A 13727-nucleotide genomic window follows, 5' to 3' on the forward strand; every position below is an offset into this window, starting at 1 on the left:
CACTGGTCTCAGATAAAATGAGACAACTTATTTCTTCATCTCAGAGAACAAAGAGAGAATAAAGTTAAGACCCTGGGATCAGAGCTTATCCTAACTGTATGCATATTGCAGATGTTACTATCAGAATATTAAATTCCTATAGGATGGTAACATGTTTCACATGAATAATACCTAATATAATTAAAATATGCATAAAATAAGCTTTGAATTTGCTTGAAAATAAAATAATAGTTGTCTCTGACTGGAGAAATTGTGTTCAAATTACTATTACTTTGAAATAAATTTCCGAATCAATTATCTACTCTTTAGATTTGATTTACAGTTGAAACTGACTTTTCAGATGGAACACAATAGCAGAACACATCATCTTCTTAACCAATTTAGTTACCTGTCTACGAAACCTGTCAAGTCTTTTATATTACTGAAGTCTATGGAATTTAGAACTGTATACTGATGTAAAACTATAGTTCCACAGTGTTTTATGCAAAGGTCAAAAAAGTTTGATTTACTTTTCGAACTTGTTTCCCATCATACACTTTTTGTCAAGTTTGTTTCAATAGTTACAGTTTTATGTATTGCCTTTTTAAACTTTTGATTTAAATTTTTGATTACATAAAATATTTGAATGTTCCTCAAGGTAAAACTATTTATATAATCAGAAAAGCACAGCTTTCATCTTTCTGGCCTTCAACGTATTCTCTCATTTTGCCCTATAGGCAACCATTTTCTAACAATCTTTCCATTGCTCCTATTTACAACTGTAAGTAGATAGATACATATATACATACATACAATGAATGGGTACAGCTATATATTCCTATTCCCCTCTTCTATCTTATTGAATAAAATGTTGTGTACTGTACAAACTCTCCTGTACCTTACTCCAAATGCATTTTGGAGATTATTCCTAACAGAGTATTCTCATTTTTTCTTCCAGCTGCAGAGTATTTCACTGTTGTGATGCACATCGGTGTATTCATAGATCCTCCTTTCTTCCCAGCATTGTCTCTGATTTCTGCTAAGGCAAGATCCATAAAGGATTAGCCTGTGAAAGACAGTAGATTTGTCACATAATCTGGAGGGCCTCAGGAATGCATTTTTCCACTAGAGTTGTGGCTTTGTCCTAATGGCCTTCTGAGACCTATTTATGGGGAAGGATGCAAGCCAAAGAGTCAGAATGCCTTAACCCTAACCCTAACCCTAACCCTAGCCCTAGCCCTAGCCTTAACCCTAACTCTAGCCCTAGCCCTTACCCTAACCCTAGCCCTAACCCTAACCCTAGCCCTAAAAGATTGAAACATTGAAGGGAAAAAGAGGCAAAAGAACATGATTATAAAAATTTTGAAAGCATAACAACTTACAAATTATCTGCATTTCTTATATTTGTAGTCCCCTCTCTGTATCCCATGGTGTGAAGAGACTTCTGTGTTTGTCTTTGAGAATGACAAGATGTAGGAGACCACCATGATATGGCATCATTAAAGGCTTTTTCTTAGCTCAGCTAAATATTCCTAAATACAGAACACAGAAAACTCAAAATAAAACAGAGTATGAAGCAAAGAAAGCTTCCAGATCCACACATGACCAAAATTCAGGAATATAGATAAAAACCATTATTGTATTGTGATGGAATCTTGGCTTTCCTTTTTTTTCGACGTCTTGTCCTTGAAGTTGCATGAAGCAGATAATTTTCAATCCATGTTTATTTAAGAAAATCTTTATGAAGAAATGTGGGCAGAAGGTGAGTTCAGATGCAAGGGAGGCCATAAGGGTTGACTACAAAGGATACTGGGAAAGAATGAAGATAAGGTGCTGCAACACATATTGGGGACTTCCAGGCCTAAGTTGGGGGCTGAGGAAACCATCAGGGAGGGCATTTTCTGCAGGGTCACTGAACCAGGAGCAAACCAGATCCTGAGACAGCACTCTCTTGGTAAAAGAATAAGAGTCAAGCAGGAAACCTTTTCATGCTGCGCGGAAGCTGGGACAGAAAGTTCTTCCTTGAGTGACACCATCTTCGCTTCAGCTCAGGAGTCCTGCAGAAGACAGAGGAGAGTGTTGTTTCCAGGTCTAACTCTACAAGGAGGTTCCTTTCCCTTCTCTCACGGCCTTGTTATAAAGCTCTGTGATAAGAAGAAGAAAAAAATTCCTATGTCACCCCGAGCCAATGCTACTTTAGAGTGCAGGCCATTTATTAAGTGGAGAGAAGAAGCTTTACTGCAAACTGTCTGATCAGAATTCAAAGTCTTTCCCATTATTTCTTCTTCTGTCTTTTCACCTCCACCATCTTTTCTAGGAGACCAAACGTATCTCTAAAAGAGAATTAAAGAGCATTACCTGTTGGCTGAAGTCCAGCATGTCCTGGGAAAGAGAAGGGAAGATATACACTTAAAAGATATGGAAGTAAATTGGTACCCAAACACAATGTTGCCAAACCCTGACTCCTCACCTGAGCTTTTTCTAACAACACAACCCATATCACATGATGCCAGGGCAGAGAGGGGAGCAGAAACTGAGAGCATGGGACCCATGAAGTTTCTGTCACACAAATCCAGTGTATTTTCATCAGCCTTAGCGGCCCTTCCTGCATTTGCCCCAGCATCTTGACCCAAGATCTTCATGTATGTTAACCCTTCTCTCACCTCTACAGGCCATAACCTCTTATGTTTCAACCACAAGTAACCATGGACCATCGATTTTTGGATTTCCAGGAAATCTGAGGTCGACTAGGTGAAGAAAGGCTTTGTACCAGGCCACTGGTATACAGAGAACAAACTTAAGCAAAGCTACGTTTCTTCCTCCAGAAAAGTCTGTTGAGGTCTCAGCTGCCAGCAAGGTCCTTACCTTTCTGATTCCTAAAGTGGATGAACAGCCCCGCCCCAAGGAAGAGCAGACCCAGAACAAAGCCCCCGATCCCACTCAGCATCTTGCTCTGTGCAGATTCAGACTGTGCCCCTGAGAAAAGAAATGAGTTTTAGTGATTTTTATCCCAAATTCAACTTCTCTAATTGAGACTCTGGGATTGAGAGCTTTGAGAATGGAGGAAGAAGGCTGCCTTGGAAGAGCTACAATAATTGGCCATTTCTGGAAAAGAGATTTAAAAATCATGCTGTGTAGCTACATTGATCAGGCACTGAACTCATTTAAATATCACAGCTTTGGGCCAGCCCCGTGGCTTAGCGGTTGGGTGCGCACACTCCGCTACTGGCGACCTGGGTTCGGACCCCAGGCGCGCACCGACGCACCGCTTGTCCGGCCATGCTGAGGCCACGTCCCACATACAGCGACTAGAAGGATGTGCAACTGTGACATACAACTATCTACTGGGGCTTTGGGGGAAAAAAAGGAGGAGGATTGCCAATAGATGTTAACTCAGAGCCAGTCTTCCTCAGCAAAAAGAGGAGCATTAGCACAGATGTTAGCTCAGGGCTGATCTTCCTCACAAAAAAAAAAAAAAAAAAAGAAGTACAAGCCCAGCCCGGGGCAGGGACTGGTGTCCAGGGCCAGGGGGAACCATGAGCTGTGATATCATGGGAGGGCTCAAAACAGGGACAACCTGTCTTCTGTCTGCCAGGCATAATTGCCTCCCCAGGGAGCACAGGTATTTGTAGAAACTACCAGAGGATATCTATATGTTATCAGAAGATTTCTATCACAGGACATCACAGGGCTACCCCCAATATCTTATGCTGAAGGAGAGGAAAACAAGGAGTAAATGAAAATATGGTGTGGGGAGAGAAGAAAACTGACACTCAGGGGTAAGCAAAGTCCCTTCCTTGAGGGGGTGAGGAATTTGAGGTCAAAGAGCTTCTCACTCCATTCCACTGTGAGAGGGCTTGTCAGACTTGGATGCTCCACTTGGCAGGTGTAGACCTCTCCACTCTGAGGGACTGTTTCAAGCATCACCAGGGTCTGGAAAGTCCACTCTCCATTACGGATCAGGCCTGTGGAGACAACCCCAGCCTCCTCTCCCTGGCCATTCCGGAACCATCTGACTTCAACCTGGCCTGGATAGAAACCATTCACAGAGCAGACCAGGAGGTTGTGGTGCTGCAGGGGCTGGGTCTTTGCAGGATACACAGTCACTGTGGGTTCAACTAGGAGAGAAAGGTAGAGGGAGTAAGAGAGTAAGATGGAGTAAATCTCCTGGGTTGGCTGCCTCTAGTTCTGCCTCCAGTATCCAGTCCCAGTCTCCAGTCTTGGCAGGCTTCCCTCAAAGCTGGCCATGTGGCTCAACAGGAATTAGTGTCATAAGCCTTGAATTTAATCCTTGCAGCATGGGACATTAGACTTGAGAGATTTTGAGGAAATTTGTGGGATTTTTTTCCAAATCTTGAAACAGTTGTTCATTGTTGAATTGAAGTGTTTACAAATCTTTGCAAGGCACATAGTATATTAATAAAAGCATGATTTCTGGAGCCAGGCTACTTGGGTTCAAATACAGGCTGTGTCTCTTACTGATTGATTCTGGGAGAGTTTTTAAATTCCTCTATGCCTCAGCTCTCTCACTTATAAAGGGGGATAATAATACTAACTTACCTCTTAAGGTTATGTGAGGATTAATGCACCTAAACTATATAAAGCAATAACTGGAATTTAGCCTTCAATATATGTTAGCTATTCAATATCTTTGTTTACTTGGAAAGAAAATATGATTCAAAGCAATGTGGATAAATTGGGGATCAGCTTTGGGTAGATGGAGATAGAGTATGATCCTTGGAATGCTACACTCGCACCTTAGAATACCACAGAAATGGTTCTACCCTGGGAGGCAGGAGTAGACAAAGGTGATTCTCGAACTCTGTAAGTTCAGTCCCAAGAAAAGCATGAGTTCTGAAGGAGAGGGAAAGGAGCACAGAAAGTCATTCATTTCAAAAGGGTCTTATAATTACACTCAGCAGATCAATCCCTCTCCTTTGCAAAACAAGCATATCTATTATTGGAATTGTTATTATTTCACAATTGTCTCTCTTTTTAAGCTAACATTTGAGTTCAGGGCAGAGTCTAGGACTCATTAATATGTGCGCTTAGCACCTGAGACAATTCCTGACACTACCAGCCTCAATAAATACAATTATTTTTTTCAGAAAAAGGAGGAGAAACTTGGGGAAAACATTTTTACAATACCACAAAATGGTAGATTTAAGATGGAGGGTAAATCATTGCTAACATATTTTGCATATTTCCTTGGAAAAAAAAAAGGTTTAAATTCCTAGCATGGAAAGTAATAAACAGAATCAAAATGTAAACCACAAACTGGAGAAAATGCTGAATCAAATATCAGCAAAGTGTTAATCTTACTGCACAGAGAACCTGTAAAATTACTGAGAAAAACACTAGGATCCCAGAGATAACAGACAACGATAATTCTTAGAGTAGTAATTATAACTGGCAAATAAATATGAGGAAAATGTTCAAGAACTTTAGAAATCAGAGAAATATAAATTAGAAATTAAACTGATAAATTTTCAGTGATTTGGCAATATTGAAAAAAAAGATCTAACAAAGGAGAATGGGAAGTAAACTGTTACAACTATAAAAAGAAATAATATGTAATTACTTAAATACTATTAGCATTATAAAAATAGTAACAGTACGGTAAGTAACAAAATTATAACTCAAAAAAGCTAGTTTCACAATCATTTTAAGTAAAAATATATACATTAAAACACACACACACACACACACACAGAAAATTTAGACCTAAAAAAGCCTCAGACAGGTCAGAGGTGCCTGGGAGGTTCCTCCCCACTCCCTCCCTCCATATTAGTTCCCTCACAGATTTCATTCTCCATGAAATGCTTATGCACACCAACACAGGCACACTTATTTCTCAGGTTTCAGGATTAGGAAGGGTGTGTGCTAAGAACAGACTGTGACTGGTCTCCTCACATTCTCCCCTTTTACATTCCTCCTCTCCCCTCCCCTGAACCCTCACCCCAACCACAGACACCACGTTAAATGTCCCTTCCCATGGATCTAACCACTCACCTCAATCAAGTTTTCCTCCTTCTCCAGGCAACTCCCCCCACCTCCGCGCTGCCACTGCTCCTCTTCTCCCCTCCTCCCCAGGGCACCCACTAAGTCTGCCTGAAGCCCCCTCCTGCACCCCTCATCCCACACCTACTCCCCCTCTCCGTCCTCTCAGAACCCAGGCCCACTCCCCCACCACACACACATTTTCTCTCATTCCACCTCAGCTCACAATACACCCCTCACACACACACTCTCTCCCCACAATCACAGTGTGAGACTGTGAGAAACCACACACTGTCTCTCCACAATCTGCTCTCACAGGGACTCTTGTAACTTGTGCTCGCTCACAATCCTACACACTCACCGGGACTGAGTCTCTGTCTCTGTCTCTCTCTCACACACACACACACACACACACACACACACACACACTGCCCCCGCCCCCTGGCCGCCCAACTGCCGCGCTCACCTCGCCGCTGCACCAGGAAGCTTTCAATAATCTCGTAGTTGTGTCTGCACACCGTGTCCACCTCGGCCCGCCTCCGCTCCATGATGTCCTTCTGCCCGTTCCAGTACTCAGCGTCCGGCCGCCCCAGCTCGGTCACCGCCCGGTACTCCCCCACGTCGCTGTCGAAGCGCGCGTACTCCTCCTGGTTATAGATGTGTCTGACCAGGAGCCGCACACGCTCCGTCCCGTTGGAGAAATGACACTCGTGTTTAACCGTCTCCAGGAAATGTGCTGTGGAGACAGGAAGGATCCGGTCACCCCGGGCGGGCTCCTGAGAAGAAACTGACGGCGACACCCACCAATGCGGGGCGCCCAGGCGCGGGTGGGGGCACTAGGACACCCCTGACTGCCTCCACCGGCACCCAGCTACCAGCACCCCACGGGGTCATTTTTCATCTGCCCGCGGCCGAGGGAGGCCTGGCCCGGCAGAGGAGACCCCTCGGGTTCGGAGACTTTCGGGATCCACTGGGCTTCTGGCCTTGGCTGAAGGCCTCCAAGCAGGAGCTGGAAGCTGGAGGAGGATTAGTCCCCATCACCACCTCCTCCCGGAAGCCTCCACCTGAAGGACACTCGCTGCTCCCTCTCCTTATACCACAGCTCTTCGCCTGTTCCTTAAACTCTTCCCACCTCCTTCATTCTGAAAATACTTCATTAGTGCTGACCTTGGGCCAGGTGCCTGCTGTCTCCTGGGAAACCAACGAAGGGAAAAACAGACATCTTCCCCTCCATTCCCAGAGCTTAAAATTTAGCGAAAGTAATGGACATAAAACAACCATACAAGAATTTATACAGGGGGGAGAAATGTCAAAAGAAAAGTATAAGGTCCTAGAACAGAGAAGAACAAGATGATCCAACCTACCTCAGGATGCCAGAGAAGTGGTCTTTGCGAGTGACACTTAGGATGTGACATGAAAAGTTGAGTTGATGTGAGCTAAAGAAGAGTGAGTGTGTCTTTATATGTTTGGGAAAAAACGGAGGGGCATTTCTGGTAAAGGTAACACCATGTGGAGAAGCTCGAAAGATTTGATGAACTTCCTCAAGAAACCAGTTCACTGAAGCAGAGACAGTGAGAGGGAGGAGATAAAAGACTAGACTGAGAAATCAAGTGCAGTCAGCGACTTAAAAGCCTGTAGGTGATGTTAGGATTTTGAATTTACACCAAAAGTAGTGGGAAACTGCTGAAGAGTTTTAAGGAGATTAAAACTGTGATCCTAATTCAGTTCCACAATTCCTTATCTAAATTTCTAAATCCAGAAAGCTCAGAAAAACAGATCTTTTTAAAAACGTTGACGCCAAACTCATTTGGCAAATCTGACCCAATGGGGTAAAGGGTCAGACATGTCTCAGAACTCTTACTGGTCAGTTGGTCACATGTGCTTCTGTAGCACATGTGTATATGCATATATATATATATATATATATATATATACACACACATATGTATTTTTTTTGAGTTTTTGTCTTTAGTTGAACTGAGAAGTTTTCAAGAGGTAAAAAAACAACCCTGTAGTTAAAAGTGAGACAAATAAATGGCAACATCTGACATTATCAATAGAACAGAATGTAGATTACTGCAAAAGTTTGATACATTTTGCTGAAAAGTTGTTATAATCAACATTTATAACTTATAAAGGCAAGTTATTGAAAGTCAACAGAGATGATGATGACCAAGAAGCCATGAAATTTTGAAAACTATTGCATAAGGCAAAAAAAAATGAAGATCTTGAATTTGCATTGCTTGAATGGATTCAACAAGTGGTGAGTTTATGCAACTGCCTAGTTTATTATATTTTTTGGTAATTAAACAAGCAAAAATAAACCACTAAGAACTGGATTGGAAGGTCAGTATGTGTATAAAGTGTGAGTCCAGAATTTTTAGAAGCGGCACAGGGTTAACCAGTGTCTTCAATCTCAGCACTATTGACATCTTGGACAAGATAACTCTTTGTGGTGGGAAAGCTGTTCTGTACATTTTAGGATGGCTACCAGCATCCCTAGCCTTTGTCCACTAGATGTCAGAAGAAAATCGCAGTTGTGACAACCAAAAATAGCTCCAGACATTGCCAAATGTCCCCTGGAAGGGTCGGGGGCAAAACTGTCCCTGACTGAGAACCACTGGTGTACACCATCTGAAAAATCTGTGGTGAAAAAGACACTATTAATTATGAAGCAGCTGAGAATTACATTGAAAAATTTGCCAATATTATTTCTAATAAAAACCTTGGTCCTAGGGCTGGCCCAGTATGTATACTGATTAAGTTAGTCTGCTCTGCTTCAGTGGCCTGGGGTTCGCGAGTTCAGAACCCTGGGTGCAGATGCACACACCACTCATCAAGCCATGCTATGGTGGCAGCCCACATATAAAATAGAGGAAGATTGGCACAGATGTTAGTTCAGGAACAATCTTCCTCAAGCAAAAAGAAGAAGATTGGTAACAGATGTTAGCTCAGGGACAATCTTCCTCACCAAAAACAAAAACAAAAACAAAAACAAACCTTGGTCCTGAACAAATTCATTTTGCTGGAAGAATAGTTCTGCACTGGGAAGAGATTCCTAAAAAACATTCGTAATGCCTAATAAGACAGTATCAAAAGTTACTACAGATTCTAACCAAAAGGTGACTGTTCTTGGGTGTGCTAGTGCTTCAGGCTCACCCCCCAAAAAGTGGGCAGTGATTGGAAAAAGCAAAAATACAGGATGTCTAAAGGTATAAGTATTTCATTTTCGCATTATTTTTCAAAAAAGAAAATATGGAGGGGCTGGCCCAGTGGTGTGCTGGTCAAAGTTTACATGCTCCGCTTCAGTGGCCCAGGATTTGAGGGTTCAGATCCCAGGCATGGACCTACACACGGCTCATCAAGCCATGCTGTAGTGGCATCCCACATACAAAATAGAGGAAGAATGGCATAGATGTTAGCTCAGGGACAATCTTCCTCACCAAAAAGAAAATATATGGATAACCAGATGTGTATTTTCTAACTGGTTCAATAACCACTTTGTATTAATGGCTCACATTCATTACAGGCAGGCTGGACTGTGAGAAAAATATAAAATGTTATTGTCCCTGTACAATTATTCCACATATTGCACTCCTGAACTTCTTGTGAAAAGTAAAGTTTTTGGCTTTCAATTTCTCCCAGGATGACATCTGTGTTGAAATCTATGACCAAGGAATTTTTTGTCCCAGGAAGAGCAGATATAAACAATTTTTAAACTCTACTCTTGCTGCAGTTCACAGAGGCCTACGAATCCATGGTTTTCTGAAAGAAGTCAATTGCTTATTATGAAGCTAATAATTAATAAATCAACCTTAACAAATGTTTGGCACAGACTTTGGGCTATATTCACATTTACAAATGAACTAGGAGATGAAGATTTTGAAAACTATTACGTCACTAATGAGAAGAAAATTATATCAAATTTCAATATATGTAAAAGCTTATCAGATAAAAATCTAAATAAATCAGAGGATGCTGCCATCAAAAAAATATGAAGCACTGACAATGAGGTCCCTTTTGCACATTCTCTGAGTAATGGAAACGTGGTTGTGGTAACACTGAGAGCACACCCCAACTTGCTCTCTATGCTTCAGCCATTCTTGCCTTCTTTCTGGCCCTTAAACACAGCAAACATCTTCCCACACCTCAGTCTTTTCCCTGTTCCCTCTCCGTGGGACACTTGTCCCTTAGACCTTTCAGATGACTGGCTTCTTCTCATCATTCATGTCTAACTGAATGTCACTTTCCCAGGGAGAGCTCCCCAGCCACTGGAACTGAAGTCAGGTGAATCCATTCTCTCTGTTCTGTAACTCTGATGTATTTTTTTCAGAGCACTTATTGCTCTCTGAAATTTTTTCTTTGTTAAATGTTTATTGGGCTTTTCCCTCTATCATTGTGTAAGTTCCATGATAGTAGAGGACTCTTCTATCTTATTCAAATAGAATTCTCTGAGCCTAGAACAGAGCCCAGTAAATCACAGTTCGTCAGAAAAATATTTGTGGTCAAAGTGAATAAACCCAGAGTTCTGGGAATTGATCATCATGGGAATCCTGGAAAGCAAGAAAGGGCTCAAGCTCCAAAACTCTTTTATTCCAAGGACACATTATATCCCTTCCACTTCCTCTGAGAAATTCAGACAAACTTCCTCTTTCTCCTCCTACTAATTGGAAGAAACATTCATCGGTAAAGAAAAGGTGATTTTAAGAAAGAGGAAAAATTTCATTGCATTTCATCTCATCCAATGGATCTGTTATAATGCTGAAGGTCTGTGCAAACTTTGGAGATTTTCAGTAATGGTGATGGCATAGTTGGAGAAAGAATAGAGAAGAACTGGAAGTAGAGGTAACCAAACATGGTTAATAAAGGAAAACAGAGGCCATGATGCATGAACCCATGACACTTGGGGCAGAGACCTCAGAAGGCTCATGAGTTCCTTTGACTTGCTTACTGGCTTCTAGCCCTATGGGATGTAAACAACCTTCACATTCTTGAGACCATGATCAGGGTGTATACTTTGAACCATATGAAACTGCTGATACTTTTGACTTGCAAAACCAGAATTTGACGTAACTTATCTTCTACTAGTTGAATCCCTTCTTGTGGGCTCTGGTCAGAGAAAGGGAAGATACAGGAGAATCTGATAGTATAAAAAGGTTCAAAATAGAGTCACAAAGAATGCTAACCTGTGCCAGGTTTTCAGAAGATACCTCAAGTTCTTTAAGGGACCAAAGAATACCCCATAGATGCTCATCTATAGAGTCATTCTAAGTTCTAAGGATCCCTGCTCCAGCTCCCAGGTGCTTTCCATGGGAGAAATAGAGAGCACTAATCCCAACTTCTCTCAGAGACCCTGCAGGTCAGCAACACAGGCCTTATAAACATTAGGGTTCAGGGAGAAAGGAAAGGAGATAAGGGGGACACTCTTGATATATCCTCACATATTAGGAAGAAGCACCAACATCATGATACTGCTGAGAACATAACACAGGACCTTCTAGGAGAGATCTTTCTAATTCCTTTTAACTCCTCATAAAATTTTCAGAGAAGCCTTCCTTTTTTTCTGGCATAAATCAACATAACAAAAGCAACTACTGGATGGAGAATTTTCTTGACATCATTATTTCTAAATCTTCTCAAGATCCTGAGTGAATGAGATGCAAGACTGGAGAAGTTTTATTGGAGGAAAGATGAGAAGAAATGACCTATGTATATGGAGGATCCTTGTGCAGCTCTCATAGAGAGGGCAAGCATCCAGGCTTCTTTCACTGTAGAAAGAGTTAGGGATCCATACGATAAAGATAAGTGGTCACTGAAGAAAATGTCACAATTTTTATGGGACACGGCCTGGACACAGTGACAAAGCTAATTCCCTTCCTCCCACCAACCCACAATAGCTCACCACCCAAGATGTGCACTTACGTTGGGTTTTCCTGGTCCAAGCGAGGGGAGGGCTCAGCACCATCAATATCACTGTCAGAGCTGCTATCCAGGAGCCTCCAGGGAACCACAGACAGACCATGCTGGAGAACAGGAGAGACAGGGTGCAAGGGAGCAGGCAAGTCTCACTCAATGAGGACTATGACCCTCCTCCACCCACATCCCAAATAATACCAAGTAGGGAACTCGCTTCTTTGTTCCTAGATTGGGTAATCTCAGTGTTGAGAACCAATCAACATCAGAGATGAATAGCATCATCAGTTGCTGGTCAGACATTCAGTTTGAAGGTCCTCTTCTGAAACTTAGATTTCCTTCATTAGAAGGATTGTTTTAATTTGGTACTTGAATGGTTTGATCCAGTTGTATCTAAAAAATTTTAATTGGGGCCCTATTGTGAGCCAGCTCTGTGCTGGTCAGTGATGTGTACATAAGGTTGAGCCTTTTAGGGGCATTCATCTCTCTCACTTGAAGACAGAGCTGTTTTGACAAAAAGTATGTGTGACTGTGTTTAGGAGTTAAGGGGGTGGAGGGAAGATGATTGCAAGTCAGGAGACCTTTAATCTGGAGAGCTTATTGCACTTTAACTTAGTGTTGTAGATTTGGGAAAATTACTTAACTTGTCTCAGTTGAAATGAAGGCACTGCGATCTTTCAGGTTTTTCAATACTGAAAAATGCTGTGATTCTGTGGACAGCTCAAGGAGCAGCATCACCTAGTAACTGATGATATGGCAGAACTATAGCTGTTGATTGGTGAATATAATGTACCTACTTACAGATAGGAGTGTCCCTGATAAACTAAAGGAAATTGAAAGTTGGTCAATAACTAAACTTGAGTGAAAAGGTTTTTCAAGTTTATCTCCTGATGCTGCCACTGAGTTTAATGGCACCTCCAGAATACACATAGAGAAAGGGAATTAGAGAAAGCCATCTATGTAGAACGGAGGGTCTTGAAAGTACATTTGTATAACACTTAACCTAATAAGGTGATAAGGCCAGCTGTCCAAATCAAAGTATGCAGGGGACTGAGAGATCCACAAAGGACTCAAAGTCTGCCTTTGGCACAGCAACTCTGCTTTAAAATAATTAATATTTTATGTGAAAAAGTGTTCAGTTTCTTCCTCCTGGTCCCCGCCATGCTTTCCTCATTTTCTTGGGGATATGTCCCTTTATTATTCACCTTCTCTTGCTTTATCCTAAGGAAGGATATTAGAAGACTTTTCTAATGAATACATTATTGAGTGTTCAGGAAATAAAACACTGTGGAGAAACTATGAATTACATCATTTGATGTAATCATATAATTTTAAACCTATAATTCTACTTTTAAATGATTATTACGCGTTATATTAACATAAATGTAATATCTCAGATTCTGAATGGACTTTAAAGGACAACTCTATGTCTAAAGTTCTGCATTAATTCACACACCACCATAGTTCTGATAAGCAGTTGTTCTTTATGTCCCTAACATTTCCAGTGACAGAATATTCACCATACTGAATAAAAACAACTAAAATTTATGGGGCAATTTTTGAGCATTTTAGTTTGTAACTAGAATTATATAAGGGCTTTTTATACGTCATATTTTTATGCAATTCTCACATCATCTCAGTGATTTTAGTACTCTTCCATCCCTGCAGATGGAGAGAATAAAATGATGGAGGTTGGACAACTTTTGCAAGGATACAAAGCTAGCAAATAGTACACTCCAGATTGGGCCAAGTTATATGTGATTCCAAACCTTACAAGCTCAACCATTATACCATACCACCTCACAATCAATTTCTGAAGAGAATGGTGTCCCTTA

At 41.5% G+C, this 13727-nt stretch overlaps 1 protein-coding gene across 2 annotated transcripts; it reads right to left on the minus strand.

Moving 5' to 3' along the window:
• Nucleotides 1-1470: 1470 nt before the first annotated feature.
• Nucleotides 1471-12087, minus strand: LOC101406527 (DLA class II histocompatibility antigen, DR-1 beta chain). Of its 2 annotated transcripts, XM_087438412.1 has the most exons (6): nt 11902-12087; nt 6446-6715; nt 3816-4097; nt 2845-2955; nt 2338-2361; nt 1471-2036 (listed from the first exon to the last, which is right to left on the minus strand). In XM_087438412.1, exons 1-6 carry the CDS (start codon nt 11999-12001, stop codon nt 2023-2025), a joined length of 801 nt encoding a protein of 266 aa, XP_087294538.1. In that variant the 5' UTR covers nt 12002-12087; the 3' UTR covers nt 1471-2022. The 2 variants fall into 2 exon arrangements, with proteins under 2 accessions (XP_087294538.1, XP_014638348.2); XM_014782862.2 differs by lacking the exons at nt 1471-2036; nt 2338-2361 and having other exon boundaries at nt 2671-2955.
• Between the last annotated feature and the right edge of the window lie 1640 nt (nt 12088-13727).

The sequence above is a fragment of the Ceratotherium simum genome, chromosome 13 (assembly GCF_057802395.1).
Source record: "Ceratotherium simum simum isolate JZ-2026a chromosome 13, ASM5780239v1, whole genome shotgun sequence".
Classification (NCBI taxonomy): Eukaryota; Metazoa; Chordata; class Mammalia; order Perissodactyla; family Rhinocerotidae; genus Ceratotherium; species Ceratotherium simum.